This window comes from Heterocephalus glaber, unplaced genomic scaffold (assembly GCF_053883595.1).
Source record: "Heterocephalus glaber isolate CG9 unplaced genomic scaffold, H.glaber_assembly_v1.0 deba00001532, whole genome shotgun sequence".
Taxonomy (NCBI): domain Eukaryota; kingdom Metazoa; phylum Chordata; class Mammalia; order Rodentia; family Bathyergidae; genus Heterocephalus; species Heterocephalus glaber.
The window spans coordinates 28,968,247-28,994,582 of NW_028258330.1; the positions used below are offsets into that span (position 1 = coordinate 28,968,247).

At 49.7% G+C, this 26,336-nt stretch overlaps 1 protein-coding gene across 1 annotated transcript in view; it reads right to left on the reverse strand.

Moving 5' to 3' along the window:
- The window catches only part of Kiaa1755 (KIAA1755 ortholog), a 40,606-nt gene extending 15,130 nt beyond the window's left edge, over positions 1–25,476 (reverse strand). The window contains exons 1-8 of the mRNA XM_021246887.2: positions 25,461–25,476; positions 22,911–23,497; positions 12,931–13,128; positions 8,025–9,369; positions 7,437–7,634; positions 4,537–4,660; positions 2,123–2,216; positions 1,255–1,341 (exon numbers count right to left, since the gene is read on the reverse strand). Of these exons, the coding sequence (XP_021102546.2) occupies positions 1,255–1,341; positions 2,123–2,216; positions 4,537–4,660; positions 7,437–7,634; positions 8,025–9,369; positions 12,931–13,128; positions 22,911–23,497; positions 25,461–25,476 (2,649 nt within the window). The remainder of the gene's footprint in view (positions 1–1,254; positions 1,342–2,122; positions 2,217–4,536; positions 4,661–7,436; positions 7,635–8,024; positions 9,370–12,930; positions 13,129–22,910; positions 23,498–25,460) is intronic.
- Between the last annotated feature and the right edge of the window lie 860 nt (positions 25,477–26,336).

Consider the following 26,336-nt stretch of genomic DNA (forward strand, 5'->3'; position numbering starts at 1 on the left):
CTACTCCGCTCCCCACAAAGGAGGCTGAACCTCAGTTTTAGAAGTTGCTTTCTTGGCAATCAATCTGGAAGTTCTAAGCACACTCAGGTTTGAAAAACACATCTCTAGCTCACACTGTGCCTCCTTAATTAACCTGGAGAAAGAAGGAGACCTTGTGAGTCACTTCCCAAAGTGGGGCAGGGCTGGTGCGCACATTCATTCTCATAGGACATGGTACTAATTAAAGGAAGCCACAGGCTCTTTCCCAGAAAGTTCCAAGTTGACCACATTTGTATTAAGTAGAGATAGAAATTCAGGCAGAGGCAGCTGAGGCACTGGGCCCTGAGTCAGGAGACTCCAGCTCTGTGACTGGCTTGCTGGGTGGCTTTAACCTTCAGTTTCCCCATCGGAAAAGAGGGGGGGAGGTTGACAGAAGAAGCTTTTCAAGTAGGTCTCCTGCCATGTGCAATTCTCAGTCACACGACAGTATCCTCCAGGAGTTGTTGGGATGATGACAGAGACATATGAAGTATGATCAAAAACTAAAGTGAACATGGAAATCAAAATAATTTATTACAATAAAAGACACATTATCATCAGTTCCCCCCCAAAGTATTCCCCTTACTTTGAACACACTTATCCCATCATTCTTGCCACTTTCTGAAGATGTTCTGGAAGTCCTCTTTTATGTCTTTAGTTGCACTATCATGGCTGCCTTGATGTCCTGAATTAATTGAAAACATTTACCTTCCATGGTCATTTTGACTTTAGGGATGAACCAGAAGTTGCACAGTGCCAAATCCAGTGAATCAAGTGGATAAGGACATACCATAATGCTTTTATGAGGCTGCCTTTCCATTGGATGGCCCTTGGCAGCAACATTCACTGTGTTTTGAATCTCACCTTGTAATGGCACTCATGGAAGACTTCCAGAACTGCTTCAGAAAGTGGCAAGGATGATGGGATAAGAGTGTTCAAAGCAAGGTGGGAGTTGAGGGGGGTTAACTGCAATGTGTCTTTCACTATAATAAAATTTTTAAAATTTAAACATTCACCATCTATTTTGCTTGTGCCTCATAATCCACTGATTGATTTGGTGACACCTGCATTGGAGGCAGGACTGGACAGGCAGCACCGGGCCTTGTGTTTCTTTCCCTACACTAGATCGTTTAAAGGCCTCTTCCAGCTCATTATTCCTGCCATTCTTCTTGCCCCTTCCCTCACTCAGCTCCACCCAGCAAGTCCCCTCCCATTCCCCACTCTGCCTCTGCTCACCTGGATGTCAGGGGACACCTGCAGCTGGACAGCATCCTCATTTTCTCCCAGGATGAGCAGTGCGCTGAGGGAGGCCAGAGCCACAGCCTGCCAGAGAGAGCCACTTCAGGGCCACCCCACCAAGCCCTCATGAGCTCCTGCCCCCCACGATGCAGCAAGTGGGCCCCAGCACAGTGTGGGTTTCCCCATTGCCAAGCTTTTGTGTGATATGTTTAGAGAGGGAGCCACTGCAGGTCAAGAAAGCAGCAGATCCAAGCTTCCTTTCCAGATGTCGCAGCCCCAGTGCCTCAGTTTGCCCATCTACACAATGAGGAGGTCAGTTCGTGAGGGAGGCTTCTCCAAATCTCATCTACCTTGCTGCCTGTAATGCCAACTTGGGAACCTCTTCCATTCATGAGATCTATTTGAGCCACAGGGACTGGCCGAGGGCTGCACATCTGAAGTAATCAGGGCTAATGGACACCAAGAAACCTCTGCTGGGACCTCTGGAACTTTTACTCTTTCCTGCTGCCTTTAAGTGAGATCATGGCTATTTAGAGTTGCTGGGAATCATACTGGCACCAAGCAGGGCAGGTGGAATTGTGGAAGAATAGTCCCCTCCCGGGACAGGGTCACAAATGGAGAGAGGAACCAGGTCTGGTGACAATATTTGAGCCCTTGGATCAAGCAGTACCTGAAGTTGGATTTGACTCCTGCACGGTCTGTCTAGCTACAATCAGTGAACTCCCTTTGTCTTTAAGTCTGCTCCCTCACGTTTTCTGTTTGTTGCCACTAAAAGTCCCTGGTTCTGAGCTGAGCCCCACGGTTCTTGGCAGGTCAAAGTCCCCTGGTGACCCCAGGACTTGGTGGAACTCCACCTCCCACTCACCTGGGTGGCCTGCAGGGCGCTGACCAGAGCAGGCGGTGGGGGCTGTTTCCTGGCATCAATCACAACCACCAGCCCCTTGGCTTTATCTTCTGGCCTGTGGGTAGGAAACACAAGTAGCAGTCTTGCTGGGTAGCCTGGGGTTCACTGGGCAGATGGGCCTAGTAGCAGACAGGGAAACTGACTGCTGGAAGCCTTGCTTGATTGCTGAACTGCTTCACTCTACAAGACCAAGTTCCAGTGCCCCTTGCAGGAAGCCCTCCAGGACTTCTAGAGATCTCATTGCCTCCAAACAGCCATATCTCCCAAGGGCAGTTTCTAATTGATGAGCCATTAGTGACCCAATTTCCCTGAACAATGACTGGGGACAATAGAGGTCATGTGACATATCTCTGCCCAATGAGATGGGAGGAGAAGTGGCTGGGGCCTTGGGAGGAAGATGTCCTCTCCTTTAAAAAGTTCTTACAGGGCTGGTAAAAAAAAAAGTTCTTAGAAAGAGCTAAAGACAGAGACTTAGGATGCTATATTTCCTAAGTGGTAAGATGTTTTGAATTGGAATTTTGGTGACTTGTAGCCAAAACACTTCAGCTGATTCAGCTTCATGAGCTGGGTGGGGTTAGAGTAGGCTACCCTGCAGTGGTTCCTCAGGATTTCCCAGCCTGGCCCAACCACCAGGACTTGTCAAAATACTCCACCCCCACACCACCCCCTGATGTTTGGTTAGCAGGTAGCGGGTGGGGCAAGGGGTCTGAGTGGGGCTGTCTATGCCCTTGGCCAGTCTGATGATTGGAGATTTTGGGGAAATAACTCCCAACTGCCTTCAAGCCTTGCGATCACCCAGCTCACAGACAAAACCGGAAGTGTCCATTGGGTTGCAGAGCTGTGGCACTGCCCTTAGTATCTGGTGACCTGGGTGAGTTGCTGTCTCTCTCCCAGTCAAATGAACACTAATTGTGCCAGCCTGGTGGTGCTGTGTGTGGACTGCTGAGTTTGGTAAAGCTCCCAGCCACTGCATAGAGTGAGAGGGATACAAATGTTTGCTGCTCCTACTGTCCTCAAAGGGGAAACTGAGGCACAGGGAGACATGATGGACCGGGAGAGGCGGCTCTAAGGTCTCTGACTTCACCTCCCCACCCCAGCCGTCCCTATGTCTGTGCTGGAACAAGGGTTTGTTTGCAGACCCATCTCTGCCACCACCCTGGAGGCCCCTGGAGGTTAGGGCCCCTTGTGAGGAGCCCTTGGGTCCCTGGTCCCACACAGCATGAACCAGGGCCCTGGGCAGGTGCCCAGCCAATGTCTGCTCAGAGCACAAGAGGGAAACCAGCCCAGCATACAGGAACCTAGTGGGCACCGCACCTCACAGTTTAGTGATCGGTCCCCTCACCCCTGCCACCCGAGGCCCCATTTGTCCTTAGAGTGCACTGGTCATCTCCGTACTAGGCAAGCCTCAGAGAGGAGAGGTTACTGCCCCAATGTCACACAGCAAGTCAGTAGGGTTCCTGGGTTCTCTCAACTACAGTGGCCACTTCGCAGCACTGCGAAGGGGATCCCATCTCCCCTTCTAGAAAAGCCATTCTGCCTTGGAAAAAAAAGACAAATCTCAGGGGCCAGCGGGAGCAGTGATGGCAGAGAGAAGGTACCAAAGGGTTCCACCCCTACCCCAGCAGAACTCTAGGCTGGGCCGGGGGGTCTACAGCTGCAGTCCCGAGTGATGGCACCCCAAAGCTGTCCTGGCTGGGACTGTCTCCAAGGAGAAAGTGCCCCTTCTGGTCTGTCCAACGTGCAGTCTTCATGGAGGTGAGGGTGGGGGTGGAGAGGAATCAGGGAGTTGGAAAGAGTCACCCAGGTCGCCATCTTTCACTCACATTCATTCTTTAATTCTCTCACTCATTCATTCCCTCTCACTTTCATTTATTCACAGATGTTTGTAATTCAGATAACAGCTCAGTTATTATCACCTTCTCAGGGAAGCCTTCCCTGATTTTCCAGCTGAATTTGGCTTTCTCACTCTTCCCAGTACAACAGGGGTTCTCAAAGTGTGGTCCCCCCAGGCCAAACTTATTAGAAATGCAAATTCCAGGCCCAGCTCGGCTGAATCAGAAACACTGTGATCTGGTTATCCAGCCCCAGTGACTCGCTCAAGTTTGAGAACCACGGATGCCCAATATCTGTTTTGTGCACCACATTAGCTTTCCTGAAAGGCACCTGTCCATGGTGGTTTCTTGCGAACTGTCCCTCTCTCCCATCAGCCTGGGCTGGAGCCTGTCCTGCCTTCCCCAGCATCTGGCTCGGGACTGGCTCTGGGGACACCCAGCTGGATGGGCGGACACAGGGCCTCTCCACTCGGCCTGGTCAGGAGCTCTGGGCTGAGCGGGTCCAGGAGGGGATGGAGTGGTCAGGGTGACCCAGGTCCTCACCTGGGGATGCTGCACAGGTAGGACAGCAGCTTGGTGATCTCCGAGGCTGTGCACCATGGTGCTTTCCAGGCCTCCTCTGCAGTGTACACCAGAAGAAGAGGCCGCCCTGCCCTGTCCCGACCACCTGGAGGAGAGAGAATGCACATGAGCAAGTAGAACTCAGGTGGAACCCTGGCCTGTAGGAATCTCCTCTGTGGGTTCTAGGCCTTTACCCATCCAATCCCTCTGTCTAGAATCCCCTTACTTTCCTTCTGGGAACTCTGAACTCCTTCCTATTCATCCTTCAAAGACCTAGCTGAGAAGCCACTTCCTCAGAAAAGTCTTCTTTGAGTTGTTTCTCTACACAGAGGCAGCTCACTCTCCTTAGAACTCCCTCTGTAGAGGGCACCTTGGGAGGCAGAGCTTGTGGAATGAGTTCTGAGGTCGCATGGACAGGGCCCTGGCTCTGCCCTGTCTCTATGTGTGTCTTTGGGCAAGTTTGTGCCTCTCTGACCTCAGTCTCATTTGTTAGATGAGACAAAGAAAATACTGAGCTGCTCAGGTTTCTCTGAGGATGGAATGAGCAGTTCCTGAGAACGCTTAGTACACGGCAAGGGCTGGATGAATGAAGTCATGATAAACCAACATCATCTCTGTTCCCATCCCAGCCCACCGCCTGGTCTCTTACTCTTGCAGACTTTCAGCCTGGGTTCCCAACAGGCTGTGTTTTGTTCCCAGGACCTAGGCTGTGGGCCTCACTCTCTCCTCCAGAAGTGAGCACAGTGGCCGGCCCCGCAAACTGGTACACTTGTCTCTTTTGTCACCTGAGGCCCCACCAGAATGGCTCACCTGTCACACCTCAGTGTGCTCGACCCTCCCCACCTCGCACCCTCACTCATCCTGGTTGGCTTCCAAGTCCACCCTTCCCTACTTTCTCCATCTGGTGAAACCACTTCTGCTCCCAATGCCCACCAAGATGCGACCTCCTCCAGGAAAACACCCTACTCCCTACCCTCTATAGAAGCCTGTCCCCACCCCAGGCTCCCAGGCACACGTAAGCCTGTCTGAGACCCTGGGGAACTGAGAGCCCCTCCAGGGTGTTCTCAGTGGCCAACTGCTTGCTGCCTCCTGCACTCAGCACAAGGCCTGATCAGATCGAGATCCCTGCGATGGGCTGACCAGTGACGGAGGGTTAGAGCAATGCTTCTCAAATTCCACGTGCCCGGATCTTGTTGGAATGCAGACTCTGAGCAGCAGGCCTGATTCTGCATCTCCCCAGGCTCCAAGGTGACACCAAGGATCAGTACCTGGACCACACTTTGAATAGAATGAGGCCATTTTGTGGGTCTGGTTCCCCACCAGGCGCTTCCTGATCAGGGCTCTGCATACAGCCAGTATTGGCTGCTGTCCATCTGATGACCCCACTGCCCCAGATGTTGCCCTTGCCTAACTGTTGGTGCCAGAAACAGATCATCAGGGCCTCAGAAGCCTAACTCAAGACACTGACGTCCACATTGGGCTATGAATCAGGCATCTCAGGTAGAAATGGGGAGCACAGCTTCAGGGTTGAGGGGTGAATAGGGTATCACCTACAACCACTAAAAACTCAACTAATCTCCAACAAGGAAACAAGGAAAAAGACAACATCCCCCAGGGGCTGCAAAGAGACAGGACAGTGCCCAGGGTCCTGCAGAGATGTATGAAGTAAAATAGAATTGCAGGATAGTTTCCAAAAAGCACTGGGCTCTCCTGTTCCCAGACCTTAGCATATGCTGTCCCCTCTGACTGGAACCCTGTTCTAATACCTGGCTAACTCATACTCTATGACTGCACTTTATTTACTCCACAAAGCCTTCCCAGACCTCTCCCTACCAGAAGCCTGGGCCAGGGACCCCAAATCTGCTCCCACAGCCCCTGCCCTTCCCTATTGTCAAAATACATTATGTTGCTGTGACCTATTGAATGTCCTCTACCACTAGACTATAGGTTTCGTGAAGGGAGAAAGCACATCAGACTTGTTCCCTAATAAATCCCCAGGGCTCAGTAAATATTTATTGAATAAAATTAAAAAGGAATAATAACACGTTCAGTATTGGATGCTGTTAGTGCTCTCGCCAAAAGCCACCCAGGCAGGGTGCTCATGCCCCAGAGGCTGGAAGTAATGGCAATAAATGGCTCACAGGTGCCTGCTCTCTGAAGAACTGCCCTTGGGTGGACTGGATCACTGGCTTGCCCTGCAGACGTGTCCCAGGCTGCTTTAGTTGATGGCTGACAGACCCAAGATCTGTCTGCAGTTAATGACTGACACCCCAGGATCAGTTTACAGTTGATGACAAACTCAGGATCAGTTTACAGTTGATGGCTGACACCCAGGCTCAGTCTGCAGATAATGACTGACACACCCAGGATCAGCTCACAGTGAATGACTGACCAATCCAGTTGTAAAAAACAAAGCCAGCCCCCTATACCTTAAGATGGAGCCAACTGGACAGTGTGATTCATGCTCCAGAGCTCCCCCTGGGATGAGACTACATCCTTGCTCATTCTTTCTGCTGCACTGTCCTGCTTCCCTCCTCTCCTGGGATCCCTCCTCCAATAAATCACATTCCCAAGGATCCATGTCCCAGCTCTACTTCTAGGAAGCCCAACAGCCACCTTGGCTCTCACTGAAATCTGATGGATGGATGGTTGGATGGATGGATGGACTGATGAACAGATGTACAGGTAGATGAACTGATGGATACCTAGAAACTGTTTTCATCTCATCCAAATCCTTCATGGCAAGATGAGGAAACTGAGGCCCAGAGAAGAAACTCTGGCCTTCTGGGCTTTTTTGGTGTCCTCCTCGCCCACCAGTACCTGAGGATGCTCTGGGATTTCCAGCTACCCCCATCCCCACTCCCACCGGCCCCTGCTAGAACCTGGCAAGCAGGCTATCCTGGAGTGGAAGACCTCAGCATTCATGGTCCTAATCCTGGGCTCAGGCCCTGGGGGCTCCTCCTCCAGGCCAGGGCCTCTTTCAGGGGGGCCTGCCGCAGCTTCTGGGAAGCCAGCCTTCTTCCCAGACAGTAGGTCTGAGTCAGCAACAGGGCCAGATGTTTTTGTCTGAGTTGTTCCATCTGGGACAAAGCAATAACAAAGAAAAGGATGTTAAGCAGAAGATGGATTTTCTGGGGGGAATCTAACAGTCATTGATTTCCTATGAGCCAGGCATTGTGTGGGCTCCTTACTTCCAGTATCTCTCTGAACCATCAAAGCATCTCTGTGAAGTAGGTGAGAACCCTGTGGTACAGATCTGAACGCTGAGATGTTAAGTACTTGGCCAGGGGTCACACAGCCTTTTTCAATTCCAGACCCGTGAAACTTCCAGGCCCTTAACATGCTACACTGTGTACTAAACCAATGAAACTGAGCCAGCCCAGGTGGATCCCTGTCCCTCACAGCCACAGCCACCTTGTACCTGACCTCATCCAGTTGCTATTGCTCAGTGGAACATGTGGGCATCCTACCTTTCTCTAGGGGCTTAGCTCGGTGTGGCTTGGGAGAGTACAGTGAACACAGAACTTTCCAAGGCCTGTCATGCTGGAGTGAAGCTCTGTCCTGGGGCACAGGGGATCGCCTCTGCCCCTTCAAGAAGGAGAATTTGAGACCAGCAGTGTGGGACCCAGAGGAGGAAGAAGAGGAGGTGTTCTGACTAGCATGGGCCATGGGCTTGGGAAGTCTTCTGTCTCCCTGCTTGGTCTTCTCCACCTTGATTTCAGAGGCTGGACCTAAAGGAAAAGCTGGGGACAGGCGGGGAGAAGATGCTTGTCTTGGTCCAGGCCTGAGCTGGACCACAGTCTCTGGGTTTCCCAGAGGTCCTTGCATCTTGGAGGTAGCTGGCTCTTCTGAGACACCTGCCCAGAGGCCAGAGGCATAGTCCAGTGGCTCCTTAGGAACACTAATGTAGGGCTGTCGCTCTGAGTTGTGGGAAAGCCCTTTATGCTTGACTTTTCTCTCCAATCCCAAAATACAGGGCTCCTCCTCTGAGTTTGCTGGCTTTGCACAATCCCAGTTTTGCAAGGAAGACCCCCCATCAGGATCTGAGAGAGCCAATGTCCTTTGAGACAGAGGAATCTCCCTAGTCCCACATAGTTCCTTTAGTGCCCCCAAAGTACACCCACTGGATGCCTCTACTCCCTCCCTGGGAGACTTTCCTCTATTTTCTTGGGAAAAGTCCAGGAGAGCCACATAGTCTCCCTCTAAGGCCTGGCTGAGCCCACTGTCCATCTTGAAGGCCACCTCCCCAGGCTTGGCTTGCTCCACCTTGATGAGTCCCGGATACTTGCTCCTAGGTGTCCTACCCTTATCCTTGACTGAATTCTGGGCCAGAAGCACCTGGCTGCCTGAGGAGCTGGCCGGGTGCAGCTCCTGGGAGCTGCTCAGATCAAGTGCCTCCAGTGGAAGGGAGTCCCAGGCAGGTGAAGGGACCATCATTGCCTGGGACCGACCATCCACAAACTCTGGGCTGGTGATCTTGGCCCAAGGCACAGGGGCAATCCCATTCTTTGAAGCCACCAGGCAGTTGTGCAAGGGTCTTCCCTCAAAGTCACTGTTGATGGCCTCCAGCCACTCTTGAGTGAAAAGCAGAGGGTGGGATGACTCGGGAACAGCCTTCTTGTCCACTGTACGGAGGTCCAAGGAGAGGCATTTGATCATCATGCTGACAGATTGCTCCTCCCGGGGCTCCACTTGGAGGTAGAAGTCACCCTGGCGCAGTAAGAGGGGATTGAGTGGAGCCAAGTGGACCACAACCTCATCCTGCAGGCAGAGTGGCCAGCCCTCATGCATGAAGAGGCGGTGGGTGTAGGGAGCCTGCAGAGGGAAGGGACACATCAGGATCTCGCCCGCAGATCTGCTTCCTTCCCTCTCCCACATGGAATCCTGGACACAGTGAGGACTGTGGGAGGCAAGAGAGGTGCCCAGGATGTGGCACTGAGGAGGGCCTCACTCTCAGGGCTGGGCAAGGGCTGCCTCTCTTTCCTCACCCTAGTCTTGGCCCTGACCTTGAAAACAGCCTACTGACCCAAGGGAGGACACTCTGAGAGCAGGTGCTATTTAGCAAGTGCCTGTCCCATGATGATCTTCTCGCTCTACTCATGCCTCCTCCTCTTGGCCCCGAAACTTCTCCCAACCCAGTTCAGGCCATGGCCCTCCACTGTAAGCCAGGGATGCACCGGGTTGAAGGTCTAAATAACTACTCTGTGGCCATTACTTAGCTGCTTGGAGTCTTTGTTTCTCTATCTGCAAATAGGAATAATAAATATGTCAGTACTGGTGGGTTAGTATGAGGATTAGGTGATATGAAAACCAGTACAACGCCTGGCATATAATAGGTAAATGTTCAATAAATATTAATTCCTTCTCCTTTTAACAACACTTGTCCTTTAAAAAATTGTGGGAATTTTCAGTTAAAATACAAAAAGTCATTTGCTGCTTTTATTTCCTCCTCTAGTTTTAAGTAGAGCAGGTATAGCAATACCTGAAATAGGAACCATACTGAATGAGAAGCCAGATCTGGCCCTGCCACTATACCAGGTCACTTTGAAAAAGCCACTTCACTTTTTCATTCCAGGATTGAATGTTAATCATTTATTTATTTGTTATTTATTTAATTTCCTATTAGTGGGTAAGAACATGGCAGAAGAGGCAAAACATATATATATATATATATATATATATATATATATATATATATATATATATATATACACATATATATCAGACAAAGGAGCAAGAAATTCTCAAATACACAGACACAGCAAGTTGCCCTGGGGCAGGCCAGACCTGAGTGACCCCTGTCCATGGGGCTGCATGGAACAGTGTTAAGCAGTGACAAGAAACTGTACCCAACTATTCCTGTCTGGCTTTTGGCTTCAGTAAGTCCCAGTTTTACACAACTTGGATGCATGTGTAGAAGACCCTCAGAAAGTGACTAAGGGAACAGGTGTTTCCTGACATTATTAATTGAAGAAAGAGTGAGATCTGACCGTGTTTGTCCCCAAGGTGATAAACCAGCTCCTAGCAGCAGCTCTGCAGATCTGGCTGCCCCCAGAACCTTCGTGTCCATGATCTTTCCTGAGTGGGAGTGATGCCTCCCCTTTCATAACAGCCCCCGTGTTTTACAGCATGCCTTCCCCACCTTCTCATAGAATGAGACTAAACAGACCAGCCTGGATTTTGCAACCAACAAAGCACCAAGGAGGTGACAGCTGTGCTTGTCCTGTTTGACTTGTACTAACTCAGGCTGCTCAAGCATTATTATTCTCATTTCCACATGTGGCCGCTGAGGCTCACAGAGGGGAAATAGTTGATTCCGAGTCAGCTGAGAAATAGCAAAAGCAGGACTGTGCCTACTTCTTCTCATGGGAGTGTGATATGTCTGTCCCCAAACCTGGTAGGCTGCATCTGAAGGTGGGTGTCTCTGGGTGATGGAGTCAGAGAGCAGATCTTGAGCTGGCACTCTAATTTCCAATGGGCAAATGAGGAAGCTGGAGAAAACCAGTGACAGCTACCTGCACTTGCTGCTGCCAGGCTCCGGGCCAGCTGTGGTGTCATCTGCATGTTAGCCTATCTTTTATTAAAATTCACACAAGGAAACTGAAGCTCAGCGAGGTGACATGGATCCCCCAGGTTCATGGTGATGAAGCCTGGATTTGAAAGTGGGCACCTAACACCCAAGCCCCTCTTGTGAGTCCCACACTGCACCTTCCTGCTGAAGTGACATGAATTTGCCTGTAATTACAGCCAAATTGGATTTGCCTATAATTAAAAATGAAAGTACAGGAAGGCTGTGACCATGTCACTAAGAGAATTGAGGGAGGGAGCACAGCAAATGTGATTTTAATGGCCCAGTACAGGAAATGGTGGTTGTGTGGCTTGTCCAGGAGAGGAAATGGGGATAGAGAGGCTTTGCACGAAATAATTCCAGCCCAGAGGTGGCTGCACATGGTTCCATGAAAAGTTCCTGTTGGAGAAGCCTATAGTACCAATTCCTGTGCACTGAAAATCCCTAGGTGCCAGGTTCTGTGCTGTGCAGATTGAACAGATGATCTCTCTTCCACCTGCTCCTGGCCATCTCCATCCTGGTTCCTGAACAACATACACAGTCCCCACCCTTACTTTGCTCCTCATCAGCTATGTCCCAGACAGGCAGGGAGCAATCCAGGAAAGGCCTAAGAAACTCTGTGGGGGTCTTGAGATAGAGTGGCAGAGGGTGGGTATTAAACAATAGCAGTACAGGGAACAGTTGGCAAACCTGTGAGGAGTGTGTGCAACACCTGTCCTGGGCTTCTGAGGGTTTGATCCCCTCAGAGATGTCCCCACCTTTTTCGGAAGTCTCATCCCCTCACCACAGAGGCAGACAGGCACATGACTCAAGTCTGGCCAATGCTACTGCTCCGTTCCTCTGGCCATAGTGTTTGGTCTAGAAATGGACATGTGATTCAAGCCTGGCCAATCAAGATCTTTCCTTGAGGTGTTTTTTATTTGTTTGTTTGTTTGTCTGTCTTGGTGGCACTGAAGATTAACAATGAGTTTCATCTATAGCCCATTTTTAAAAATTTTTTAAATTGTGAGATAGGGTCTTGCTAAATCACTAAGTTGCCCAGGCTGGACTTATTTATGATCCTCCTGCCTTAGACTCCCAGAGTTCTGGGATTACAGGCATATGCCACCATGCCTGGCTCCTTGAGATTTCTCTATCTGCAGCTGCTGGGGAAGAGTTTTCCTTTCCAGGGCAGGAAGTAATCTTAGAGCTTCCATGGGTTCAGATTTGGAGCACCCAGCCTGGAAGAATGATGCTGGCAAGCAGGGAGAAGGGATCTTCAGTTGTTTGACAGGTGAATCAACTCAGGTCTGGTCTAAGGGAGGATTCTGTCATTTCTGGCCAGCAAGTTTTGCCTAAAATATTTTTCTCTCCTCTTTGCCCCAGAAGAAGCCTCCTTGACATTTGAGTTTGAAGGGATCTCCAGGGACAAAAGCAAGAGTCCTGATGCCTGAGGGCTCCAGAGAAACTCTGGCATATTCTCTGCTATTTCTGTGGATGCTGCTCCATTTGGGCCAAGGCAGCCTGGTGATGACCACATCCCAGCCCCAAGAAGGCTCCTCAGTTCCAGGGAGACCCCAAGGATGCCTATCTGTAGGCCTCCCTTCCTGCTGGTGCAAGAACAGATGCCATTGACCCCAAGATATCAGAGGGTAAAAGGCCAGGTGACCCTTCTGCTTCATTTGGGAATCACTTGGAAAACCACCCCACATCTTCAGTTTTGCCTGTGAGACATGACACACAGCAGCCCACCTCCTTCCCTGCTCCCCTCCAGCCTGGCGAGCTTCTGGGCGAGCTTGGCCCCTGGCTCTGCATCCCCTCCAACTTACACAGGCAGCTTCACGCACTTGCTCACACAGGCGCTTGGCAGGGATCAGGAAATCCAGGAGGAAGCTCAGCCCGTCCCCCTGGAAGTCAGAGTCCAGCAGCCGGAACACCTGACTCAGGACAATGGGTGCCGTGGACTCAAAAGGAGGGTAGAGGCTTGCCAGGGCGTGCTGGATGGCTGCATCCAGCGATGGAGGGTCCTGTGGGGAACAAGAGGAGAGGAATGAAAGTAATAGCAACAGTGATAAAAAGGCTAGTGGTGGGCCAGGGATTTAGCTCAGTGGTGCCACCACCTGCCTTGAAATCGGGAGGTCCTGAGTTTGATTCCCGGTACCAAAAAAAAAAAAGGCTAGTGGTCATTACCTGTGGCCTTCCAGGCCCCACATCAATAAAGCCCCTGCTAAGTCTCTAACCTTCTCTTCTACCACCTCCCATCACTTGCCCCTCCAGCCACAATGGCCTCCTTTCCTATTCCTCAAATATACCAGGTACAATCCCAGCTCAGGGCCTTGGCACAGGCTGTTGGTTTTAGTTAAATGCCGTTCCTCAAGACACCCTCATGCCTCACCTGCTGCAAATGCCATCTGTTAGTCTGATGAGGAATAGAGGAACAGGAGGAGCCATAAGGGTCAGCATCCAAGGGAAAGAAGTCAGTCCCCCAAATCCCATCATCTGGCTGACCTACAGCTTAAAGGTGGCCAGAACAGATCAGGCCCCCCTGGTCCACATGCAGATGTACCAGTGGTGCTAAGTGATTGTTTCATACCACTGAGTTTGGAGTGGTTTGTTACACAGCAATAACTGACAGATCCAAGCCAGAGCTCCAGATGCATATACCCAGCTGCCTCCTGAACGGCTTCCCCTAGCTGTCACTCAGGCACAGACCATGAACACATCATACCCAACTCAGCAACTTCTCAAACCTGCTCCTCGAATCCCTCCCCAATGATGGCCCCATCCTGGCAGACTCTAAGGCTCTGCCTCCTTCAGCTGCTTCTCGACTCACCAACAGCCTTCAGCCATGCCCCATGCAGTTTCCCTTCCTCCAAGAGCTCACTCAATACTCAGTACTCTCCATCCTCCGGCCCTGCCCAGGCTGGGTCTCCACCATCTCTTCCAGGAAATTGTCTCTTCCTTGGTCACCAGCCCCTCATCTTCTTCACTCCAGCCATCCTCCACAAGGACGCCAGAGTGACCTTTCTCCAAAATAAACCCGACCTCGTCAGAGCCCTGCTCAACACCCCTCAAGCTTCCTGTTGCCTCCAGGAAGCATCCAGCTCCCAAGCGTCCGGCTTCCTAGGGTCTGGCCACTGTGCTCAGCCCTGTCTCACAGCCCCTCTCCAAGCTTTGGCCACAGTGGCACCAGTGTCCCCTCATTCACCTCCAGGCCTTTGCACATTCCTTCCTCCTGAGTGCCTTCCTCTTTCCCTGCCTTCTCACCTGCCCAGCTCCTTGTTCGCTAGGGCTCAGGTCATTCCTCAATTCCTCCAGGTCTTCTCTGACCTCAAACCTCCCTCCACATGGCTCAGGGCTCAGGCGTTCCCTTTCCTGAGCTCTTCTCTTCCAGTGCCCCTATGCTAGCAGCTCCCACTCTGATGGCTGCTCCCCAAGGGCAGGTGCGCCAGGCAGAAGAGCCCTGAAGATGCCTACATTCTAATTTCTGGAACCTGTGGCTGTATTACCTTGCAGACAATGGCAGACTGAGGTTGCAGTTAGAATTAAGATTGCTAATCAGCAGGCAACACAACAGAGAGATTCTCCTGGACTCTACAAGTGGCCTGTTGTACTCCCAAAAGTCCCCAAAAGCAGGAGAGTGAGAGGGAATGTGACTATGGAAAGCAGGATTACACAGATGCCGTGTGCTGGTTCTGAACATGGAAGAACAGCCAAGGAATGTGGGCAGCTCCTAAAAGCTGGAAAAGGCAAGTAAATGGATTCCCCACTAAGAGCCTTCAGAAAAGAATGCAGGCCGGCTCTCACCAGAATCTTAGCCCCACAAGACCCATGTCAGCCTCTGGATCTGGAGAACTGCAAGATAATAAAGCTGTGTTGCCACAGGCTTGTACGTGTGTGATCACTGTCACAGCAGCAATAGGAAAATACAGCGCACACTGGCTCCTCTTACCCCATGAGTCCCTATACCTGCCCAGGGGCTGGCACAAAGCAAGTGCTCAGTACATTGTGGAGCAGGATGAACCTAGTGTCCTTCCTTGAGCCACATTTTCCATCTATAAAATAGGCAAGCTGGACAAGGCCAGAAGTTTGCAATAGCTGCAGCAATGAGATCCAAGGATTCTGACTTTCAACTCTTAAAGAAACTAAAGGAAGCCAGGCTGAGAGCCCTCTGGCTGAGGGGCTTAGAGGGTGAAAATGAAGAGAGACCCCTCCCCAAGAGGCAGAGCTTACTAGGTGGGAAGGGTCACCTTTCTGAATGAGGCTTTGAAAGACAGACAGAAAAATAGAACAGGGACCTTGAGTAGGAAGATGTGGTTCAATACAGCAAGACTGTCTGGAGGGCACACTGCAGAGGCCCAAGTCCCTCTCTACCTGTGGCCCATGCAAGGCCAGGCCCTCCCTCACAATTGGCAGGTGAATGACTGAAGGAAGGAATGAATGTCTACAGCCCCGTTCTGAGGAAAGAGGGTCCTGGCCATGGTGTGGCAATGGGCAGACAGGTGACCTGCTGACAGGGACTTGATGTCCACAGTGCACGTTCCCAGAAGGGGCTTCAGTGTGGCAGGACAGGGAAAGGCTCATCCAGCCTGGTGGCCTCTTCCCGTGCCCCCAGCCCTCACCATGCAAGGTAAGAGCCCAACATTGCCCACCCCTGCAACCCTGGATCAGCGGTGGGGCAAGAGACAGAGGACTGCATCTGTCCTCTGTGAGCACGTGAGCACACCAAGTCCACCAGACCCGGGCCTCTCCCCTGCCACCCACCTCCTCTACTCCATCCTGCCTCTGCTGGACCTTGGCACACCTGACTTCCATCACACTGTGCAGCCTTGAGTAGACCCTTCCCTCTCTGGGCCTCTTTGCTCCATGCAGATTAAACTAGGCTGAGTTGGTTTTGTTTTTCGAAGTTCATCATTCGCTGTCACATTCATGATATTCTTTGCTTCTAATGCCTTTGGTGCTATTACCTTGTTTTGCTTCAGATCCACTTTTTTTTTTTAATGCACAGACAAAACCCAGCCAGACTGCTAGGGTTCATACACTGCTTCTGTCTCCTACTGATGGTTTGATCTGGACAGTTACTGAACTCTCTACGCCTCAATTTCCTCAGCTGTATAACAGAGATTGTAATGGTACCTGACTTAAATAACTGATAGAGATTCAATGAGATTATACATGTAAATTCTCTGCATAGGACTAGCGTTTAGTAGGTGCTCATTAAGTACCAGCCATCATTGCTATTTTTGTGGTCCTATAGTAGTTAGTATCACATCACCACTATAAATGGAAAAATCTGTGTCAACTGGTACAGACAGAATGCAAATACATTAGTGCACTGGGTGGATTTTATATTATTTATACAAATAAATATTTATACTTATTATACATATTTATAACTATATATCAAGTCATTCATTTCTGGTCTGTGATATATCTGATGACCTAACTACAAGCTGCATCCAACCTCTAGAAGACAGTGACATGCATTCTCTCTGCCTCAGTATGCCTCAGTTTCCCCATCTGTAAGTGGAATTCTACTCTCCATCATAGGACATCAGCTTATTGTCCTGGACATTCAAGGATATACTGAGGGCACACAGAGGGTCTCGGGAAAAGCAAAAGGCATTGCAGCTGCTGTTCTCGTTGTCATCTATTTTTACCCATCCTGCCAGAAGCTCTGGTCTCACCCTGAGTGAAGACAGGTACCTTCCTTAATCTGCTATCATCACCCCAGTAATAACAGCAGTTCCCCAGGCATCTGCTATTCATCAGGCCTGCAACTTGTGTTCTCTTGCTCAGCCCATACTATGAGGCAAGGAGACCAATTTTACAGGTAAAGAAAGGGAGGCTGACCTTGCTCAAGGTCACAGAGAGAAGGTGAGAGACAGCAACTAGGCTCCAACCCAGACCTGGGTCTGCTGAATCAGTGGCCTTCTCCTGCCTCCTGCTGCCTGCTCTGCTGGGGAGTCACCAGCTACAGGGGTGGCCTGCGCAGCTGACTGTGCCTCCCATGTTCCAGTGGGCCCTAAAGAAACTGTTTACCTCTGGAAGAACAAGCCTCTCTGAGTAAGACGCCCTTGGCCTTCACAAATTGGCTCAAGTCTTCATGCACTGTAACCATTTACAGGCAGCCAGTAAAATGCAAGACTGCTCCAAGTTAACAGAACTCTGTGCTCTCCGCCAGTGCATTACCTGCTACAGGCATGAACCCCAGGGGCTCCTAAGCGTCCAAATACTGGGGGGAAGCTCACGATGAAGGGGGCCTAGGCGGCTGCAGAAAGGAACACTGGCCACTCGCCATCCCAAATCAACCTGGCAGCCCAGCCTTCGACCACAGGAACCTGATCGCCGCTGGCCAGACATGAGCCCCTCAAAGTGATTTCCGTGCAACTTAATAGACATGTTTCCATTCCTTCCCAGTGAGGCAGCCTGGCAGGCCTTTAACTGTTCCTCGGCAGAAACTGAGTAGGCTGTGAAGCTGAAAAGGAGAAGGTGAGGCCAGCCAGAGTCAGTGCCACCTTCCAGCCCCCTGCTCTGCAACCTGGGACCGGAGGAGCAGGCTGCTGTGTGGACACGGACCCACAGAACCAGTCCATCTCTGGGCCCTACATGATGCTCAGGATCTTCCAGGCTGACACGGTGCCAAAGGACACAGAGACTAGCTACTCACAGGAGTGATGTCTGGGCAGGAAGCAGCTGTGTCCATAGACTTCTATTTTAGTGTCTTTGCAATGAGCTGCTATTTATTGTCATCCTAAGTACTATTTTAATCAAGCAAAATGAACAAATACAAAATGTACAGGCTGATACATTTTCACCTATATGCAGACCCTTGTACCATGACCCAGATCAATATACAAAAGAATTCCACCACCCCAGCCCTTCCTCCTGACTCCCCACAGGACAGAATACTTCTTTATTATAGTTTTTTTAAACAAAGAATTTCCATACAGTATGATCTACAGAATGCGTATGAGCCCAGACACAGTCCAAATGGGTATTAAATAAAGTGTTAACTGCAGTTACCCCAAGGGCTGTGAGTGGCAGGGGCCTCATAAGGCAGCGTTTTAATTTTCTTCATAGTTCGCTGGATTTTCCAAATGTTCTGTAACCAGCTCATATAGCTTTTATAATTGGGAGAAAAAACTAAAAGTGTGATTTTGTGTATTTTTAAGACTGGGACCTTTTTAAATGGTCTCACCAGATGTTGTTAGCTGGGCCTTCTGTGATGTGGGCTGAACGTTTCTTAAAGATCCAGATTTATCCACTTACTCCAACACACAAAAATTTTAGTTTCACTTAGCATCAGCCGCCTCCTTGCTGGGAGAGAGAGAGAGAAGGTTGAGAAAAGCTGAGCTAGGAAGTATTACCTTTGACGCCCGATTTCCTCTGTGGCCGAAATGTGCAGGGAAAGTGAAAGTCTGCCCCTGACTCGCCAGGTGACCCTAGCCTCAGTTTCCCCACTTGTAAAAGGGAGGCATTGGGTAGATCTGTCTCCTTCCAATGGGAGCATTCTAGATCAAAGGACAGGCAGGTTCACAAAGGTTTGGAGCTGCAGTGTGCGTTCTAAATGGAATCAGCTGACCTCAGTTGACATTGCTCAACCTCAGTTGGTGAGAAAGTTTCAAAAGGTCTCATCCATCTCCCTGCCTCGGGAGAGTCTACACCAGCAGCCATAGGTACAAACGCCTTCAGGGGCCTGGCAGGGAACAGGGAAGACAGAGGCAGGCTCAGTGTGCGACAGACACCCCTCCAGCCCCTTGGTGAGGGCTCCTGATCAGCGTGGCATGAGGGGGATGTGAAGTGCACGTTCCACTTCCCCAGCATCAGCTGACTGCGGCTTCGGCCCAGCACTACCAGGTCTAGTGATTTTTAAGTAAAACCTCTCAAGGTTGGCCAAAAAAAATACATCTGTGAGCCAGATGCAGCCCAGCAGGTGTGAGGTCATGACCTCCAATCCGGCCTCAACTACCTGGGCCATTCCTCTTGAACTTGTCTAGGCTGAGATTCTAAAATCAGCCTCTGGCTGCCAGAAAGTTCTTGCTCATATCCAATTAAAACTTCTGCTGTTTTAAATCCCTTTTAGTATTTGTGTGTGGGTGGAGGTATGAGCAAGAATTGGCTCTTTATTAAAAAAACAACAACAACAACAACTTTGAAAACTGGAAAAACAGCCCAGATGCAGTAAACCAAGAAGTGGGTAGGCATCAGAAGATGCATGCTCAAGTCTGGCTCTGTCACAGCACATCATGTGTGTGACCTCGAGCAAGTCACTGCCGCTCTCAACCTTAGCCTTAGGCTTGTTTCTCTCTCTCCCTCTTCCCTTTGCCTCTACCCTCAGACTCACTATCTCCCAAGCAGCCGCATCATGGTAAGGTTATAACTAGAACTACATCTTCCCAAGCAAGTCTTTGGGGTCTGGCCCATACTGAGCACTTTCCATGCACTATTTTATTTTATTGTCCCAATGATTCTATGGGACGGGCTTGTTCTCATATTACAGCTTATGAAACTGAGACCAAGGCTCAGTTAGTAAGTGATAAAGTTGGGATATGGATCTGAGAACCAGCCTAGGAACCCCTTTGCCCATCACAATGGCCTTTCCTACGTAGAGTCCAGTCGTGACCCTCCACTGCTCAACAGTGTCAGGTGGCTCCCTATTGCCTACCAATTCGCTGGTGGCCTGTTAGCTCTCAGCTCACCTTTCTTGCTTCTTTGAACTGTATATTATGCTCTAGCCCAGGGCTTCCCAATCTTCTGTGTGCCCCAGACACAAGGTTTTCTTGCCATGTTCACATACCCTGCTTTGTTATTTGTTTAATATTTATGAGTTCTCATTTACTTAATTTTTGTCTATTTGTTTTCAACTTAAATTTATTCATTATTTGTCATAATTTGTGCTGTTTTAATTACTTCCTAATACTCATTATGATGAAAAGCTATACAATTTTTAAAAAATGCTCATCTAAGTGCATCTGAAGTCTGCTAATCCCCAGAACCCATGACTGGGGCTCCACCTAAGAAAGCACTCACTTCCTGATCACACACCGCTTTCTACTTGTACTGTACCTCTCCCGGGACTGAGAAAGCTCCTATTCACCCTCCACAGCCCTGCTGGACCTGCATCTCTTCTCTTTAGCTTTTCATGACACATGTGCTTGTGGGCAGAGGGACAGCTTTCCACCATCCATCACATGGCCCAGAACTCTCAGCAAACAAGCTCCTGTTCCATAGACCATGAGCCCTCAGGGGCCTGGCACACACTAGAGGCTTGGAGGGGAAACACCATGTGGCTAGTTCTTTGGCAATGCTGAATGAACTAAACTGGATGCATTTTTTTGGAAGTATACGATGTGTCATTGGAGGAGGCCCACATAACAGTTTTGGGTGGACATGGACTTCATACGAAATCACACAAGAAAGTTATTCAGTTGTCTCCCAGTCCTCCTGATGACACCAAGGAGAAACTCAGACCGGGACCACCGTATCTTGAAGACAGCTCAGGCACCTCAATCACCACTACTCCTTTCCACAGATGAAGAGTCCTGAGTTGGAATGGCCCAAAGTCAACCCCATCCAGCCAGGGTTACCGACAGGGTTACGGATCTGCCTTCATTGTGCATATTAATAGTTACTTTCTATTTATAAAACTTCCTACTCAGATATATTTTAAGTTTATAAAATAAGTTGATTTAAAGAAAATATTGGCCAAGTAGATTTCATTATTTCCTTATTTTATCCAATGAGTGTATATTTAAAAGATGTTCCAATGACACTGAAATTGGGGAAATGTGAGAATGGATGAGTCTGAAGCCCCTTTGCTGTAAGATTCTCTCACACTGAGCTGGCCCCAAACATTAGACATCTATTATTCAAATAATTTCACAAAAATTAAACTATGATGGGTGCCACGAGGGAGAGATACATGACATTAGAAGGAAATATCATTAGATGGGCAATCATGAAAGGCTTTACTGAGGAGGTGATGTTTGGGTGGAGAGTTCTAGGGTAAACAGAAATTCCTTAGATAAAGGTGTTCCTTCCAGCAGGAATGGCATGTGTAAAGGTCCTGGAGTAGGAGAGAGAGCATGGACCACAAGAGGTTCTGAATCAAGGCCAGACTAGCTGGAGCACAGAGGTGAGGTCAGAGAAGTGGGCTTCAATATTTAAAATCAGAGTAGGGAGGAAAATCTGCCCACCATACCTGCTCAGGAAAGACTTGCTCAACCTTTGACTAGCCATTCCAATGTTTGAGCCTTGATCTAAAGGTCTGGATTTGGTAAGTAGTTTCTAGTTTCTAATAACTGGATTAGGTTCAAGACCAGAAGAGATTTGGTGAACACCTGGTGCAGGCTGTGGCTCAGAGGTGCCTGTCCTAACTTGCACTTCCTGATGAGGTAACTTTGAACCGTCACTTGTACCCTGAGAATGTCAGGTCCCCATCTGTGGGGTGCAGATACCAGCAAGATTACACTTAATGCTGTTGTAAGTGACATGAGCTCCTGTGTTTAAAGCACCTAGCACAGGGGCTTCCTGCAGGGAGAGGTGAGCATTACTAGTTTAGAATGCATTTTCAAGTACCTCTGAGAATAGTGAGTGTGTCTGGGTGTCCGGCTGGTGTATGGATGTAGATGCCTGGTTTTGCAATATGTCTGTGGGGTGTGTGTGTGTGTGTGTGTGTGTGTGTGTGTGTGTGTGTGTGAGGATGTATGACCATATTCTGGCAGTGTGGGACAGGAGGTGGACAAGGTTGTTGGGTTGTTTGTGTGAAAGGGCCTGTGTACTCAGGCGTGTGTCAGTGGGACTGTGCTTTGGAGTGTGCAGGGGTATCTATAAACACATCCCTGTATAGAATTGTTATGTGTGGATGTGCACATGACTGACATACACAGATCCACCATCTTGGATCACAGTCAGGGGGTTAAAGTTCTGGCCTGTCTTCACAGCCCTTTTCCAAATCCCCTGTGATTTGGAAAATTGCTGCTGCGAATCCACCCTGGGCTCCTGGGCCTGTCTGCATCCGGGCTGGGATTCTCTGAAAACAGACTTTTCTTTGATTCCTTGTTCTCAGATACTGGCACAAGTGCACACAGACACAACTCCCCCGAGCGTCCCCACCTTCTCAGGTCCCCACCTTCTCAGAGTTCCTGTCGTCGGGGAAAGCCCAGGTATGGAGGTATTGTCCTCCCTCTGCCCCCTTCCCAGGCTACTTCTCCACGCACTTCCCATGGAAGTGCCCCACATCGGGAGGAGAAACACATCTGACATTCCAGACCCAAGTGTAACATAGCAAAACCAGCCCAGGTTTTCTTCAGCAATTCTCTCCTCTCTTTTCAGCACCCTGCACCCTCCCTGCTCTGCACTGCTAGCTGCCCTGGGAGGTGACTTTGACCTCTTTCCCCATCCAAATTCCACTTTGGGATAATACTGTCAGCCCCAAATCTAAAATGCAAAACTGCTCCAAGTTTTGTCCATGGCTCAAGAGCAAGGATTCCAGCCCAGCTCTGTGCTATGGGTTGAGGCAGCTTGAAAGTTTACAAGCCATCCCATCTTATTCCATCCTCTTTGAGCATGCAGAGGCCAGAGAAGACATGGCTAGTGGTGGGTTCCTGCACCCCCTCTTACCCTTCCCCTACTGGGGGTGGGCCCAGTTAAGCAGCGACCCCTGGCCAGGTACTGAGGGTGGAGGTACTGAGGACCAGCTCAGCATGAAAGGTGGGGCTCTACCCAGCCTCATAGAGGGTTTGGGAGAGTTGTGCCCAGCTGAAAGGGGACAGAGCTCGGCGGTCCAGGTCCCTGCAGACGTTACCATGGTGACGGGGTGCCGCGCCGCAGCTCCTCTCCCAGGTGTGGGTCTGTGCGTCTGCAGGTCCAACTGTCCGGTGTAGCCCCCGGCTCTGCCTAGCCCTGGAGTGAGCGGGAAGGGCGGGCCTGGGACGACGACCCCGATCTCATCTTCGAAGGGCGGCCCGGGAGTCCCGGAGACAGACAGAGCAAGCAAGCCCAGGACACGAGCAGAAGAGCGAGACGGCTGGGAGCTAGCGGGAAGGCGGGGGGGGGGGGGGGGGGGCGGGGCGGCGCGGGGGCGGGGCGGCCGGCGGCAGAGCTCGCGCCCCGCGTGGGCGGGCGGCGGGACAGGGGCCCTTTGTGCCGGCGCCGCGCCCCCTGCCTGCCGCGGCAGCGGGTGATGAGAACCAGGCGCCCCGCGCCCGGACTGGGCCGCGCCACTGCCAGGAGAGCTGGAGCCCGTCCCGCCCAGTGTCCCGCCCGCCTCCAGCCCCGCCGCCCGGCAGCCGGGTTCAGCACCGACCCGCTGCGGAGTCCGAGCTGCCTTCCAGTCTCTCTCACCTGCTTCCAGCAACTCACAGCCTCCCTCTCTTGAGCCTGTGCCTTTATCTGTAAAATGGGTGGTGGAGAGGATGAGAGTACCTGCCTCTGTCCCGAAGTCATTCCCCCAAGGAATTCTTCCTCCTGTCAGGACGCCCAGTCCGGGGCCTTCAGATGATGGTGGGAGTGGGGCGTCTTCTTGACTCAGCCTAACCCACGTTCCCGCCTGAGTTTCAGCTGTTGGAGTAGACTGAGTACTAGATGATGATTACTATGGTCTGGGGCACTCAAAAAATGTGTATGTCGAAAGCCTGATCCCCAATGCAAGGGTATTAGGAGGTGATTAGATCAGCAGGAGCTTAGTACCCCTATAAAGAGCCGCAGGAGCACTGCCTTAGTCCTTCCACCGTGCGGGCACACGGTGGAAGGTGCCACCTGTTTAGCAGAATGAGGGTCCACCAGAAACCCCAACTGCCAGTGCCTTGATCTTGGATTTCCCAGGGTCCAGAACGGTGAAAAATAAATTTGTCGTTTAAAAGTCTTCCAAGTGTAAGGCATTTTGTTACAGCAACACAAATGGATTAAACGATGGCTAAAGTAATTTCTGGCTGGGTGACTCAGGGATTCACTGATTTGTTTATCAAATGTTGTAACAAGTGCTGAGCCAGAACAAGAGAGATAAAATCCCTGTCCTTGTGTACTGTACAATCTGGTGGGAAGTCAGGCAAGAAATAGATAAACAGAAAAATAATGGAGTGAATTGTTAAGAAGGAAAGAGACAGATGTTGACACAGGAAACTGTAGGGGAATCAATTAAGGTTAATGGTCTTAGAAGGGGATGAGAGGCCTTGATCTGAAAGAAGGACAGAAATTCAGGAAAGTGTGTTTGGGGTGTTGAGGGTGGGTAGAGAAACAGTTCCAGGCAGCGAGACGAGCATGTGCAAAGGGTCTGAGGTAGTATTAGACTTAAAGCCATGGGGAGTGAGTGGAGAGCTGAAAAGAGAGAATGTGGTGGTAGGCATTTGAATTCAAAGCTCAAGCTTTATCCATCATTCATCTCACACCAATGTTTTGGCAGTGGGAACTTGAGCTAGTAACATCCTACTTTGCTGTGTGACTTTTGACAGATCCTTCACTTCCCTTGGACCGCTGCTTGCTCATTATTAATTTGAGATTAATAATCCTCTTGATAGTTCTGCTATACCACACGGAAGAGAGGATTTCTGATGATGTTTATTAAGCAACCAAAAAGCCCTCTCCAATCTGCAGGATGGCTTTGTTATCACTGGTGCATTGGTTTAGGAGAAAACAGAATTGTGGGTGTCTGGTGCAGAATTTAGCTAGGAGTTGTGGATCATAGCTTGGCTTTAGAGTCCCAGGTTGCAATGAGACAGGGTTAATATACTATTCTGGAGTCACAGGCAACAGAAATTAAGCAGAGAAAGAGTGGATTGAAAAGGTATCAGATGCTTACAGAATCACAAGAAGGCTGCTAGCCCATTTTGGGGGACAAGCTGGGTACTCTAGAGGCAATGAATTGGCAGGAGTGAGGTGGAAACTCTTGAAGACTGATAAAATTACAAGGCAAACAAACACACCAAAGTAGAACTTTCTTAGTGTCAGGTACTTTTATAAGTATGTAAGTTATGAAGTAATTTAAATTATTGTCCTCATTATACAAATTAAAAGCTGAGCCACAGACAGGTAGCTTGCCTCATGACAGATAGCCAGTAAACTCTGGATTCCAGAATTGGATGAGGCTACCAGTTCTAGAAATTATGTTATCAACTATTTTGCTATGCCAGCTGAATGAATCCCAAACATTTTTAGTGCCCCGTGTCACTCCTGCTAGATTCAAAGCCTTAAAAAGGTGATTCTAACTAGGGCCCATCTAAGACTGCACATACCAGGAATAGGTGGTCCCTCAAGAGGAAATTAGATACCATAAGAAGGAAGGGGAAATTGGCATGAAATGGTCTATGAACAAATGCCATTATAGTCCACCCCTTGGGCCTCTTAGCATCCTTCATACCCTTGTGCCCATGCATGTTCTTCCAAAAATGTACTCTTCTGACATGGTAGAGCAATTCCACATGCAACCAACACCTGTATTTTTTTGGACCCATACTATATGTGACCTCAAGGAAGTTCACCTCTCTGCACCTCAGATTCAACTTTTACAAACAAAATACTTCCTCATATGACCCTTGTGAAGATTAAACAAGTCAATGAATGTGAAGGGCTTTACACTGTGCCCGGTACATAGCAGAATTAATATGTAAGACATAAAATTGTGTTGCTTATGTTTAGGCCCTGATGGCTGTGAAATCAGCCTCTAAATACACAGGTTCAACTACTGGAGTGGACTTGATTCATTTTTCAGGGACTTTCCAGAGGATTTTCCAAGGACTAATTAAGTATTCATTTCCACTCCCTTTGGCAAATGAATAAATGAAGCATGCTCCAATGCTATACTAGATTTTGAGAAATAACAAAATTCTTCACTGATTTGACAAATAGTGGAGCAGAGAAAATGGGGAAGTGTTGTAGAAATGGGCCCTCCTACTGATTTCTGTGCAGCCTCAGGCAGGTCCATCCTCTCTTGGAGTCAGTTTCCTCAACATAAGATGGTGTTATAATCTGTCTTTGGGAGGGAATTGTGAGAATCTAGTGAGATAATATATTGAAAGGGCTTAAAAGAGTGGCTGGTGTATAATAGGTCCTCAGTAAATGACAGCTCTACTTAAGTTTGAGGCTCCCAGGCCCAGGCTCCAGGACACCTCACCAGGGGACAGGCTCACTTGGGAGAAGGGAGTTGCCTAGTTTAAGCACAATATTATGAGATTCAGAATTCATTCACTCATCCAATAAATGTGTTCTTACCCTAAGGATGCCAAATGCTTGGCAC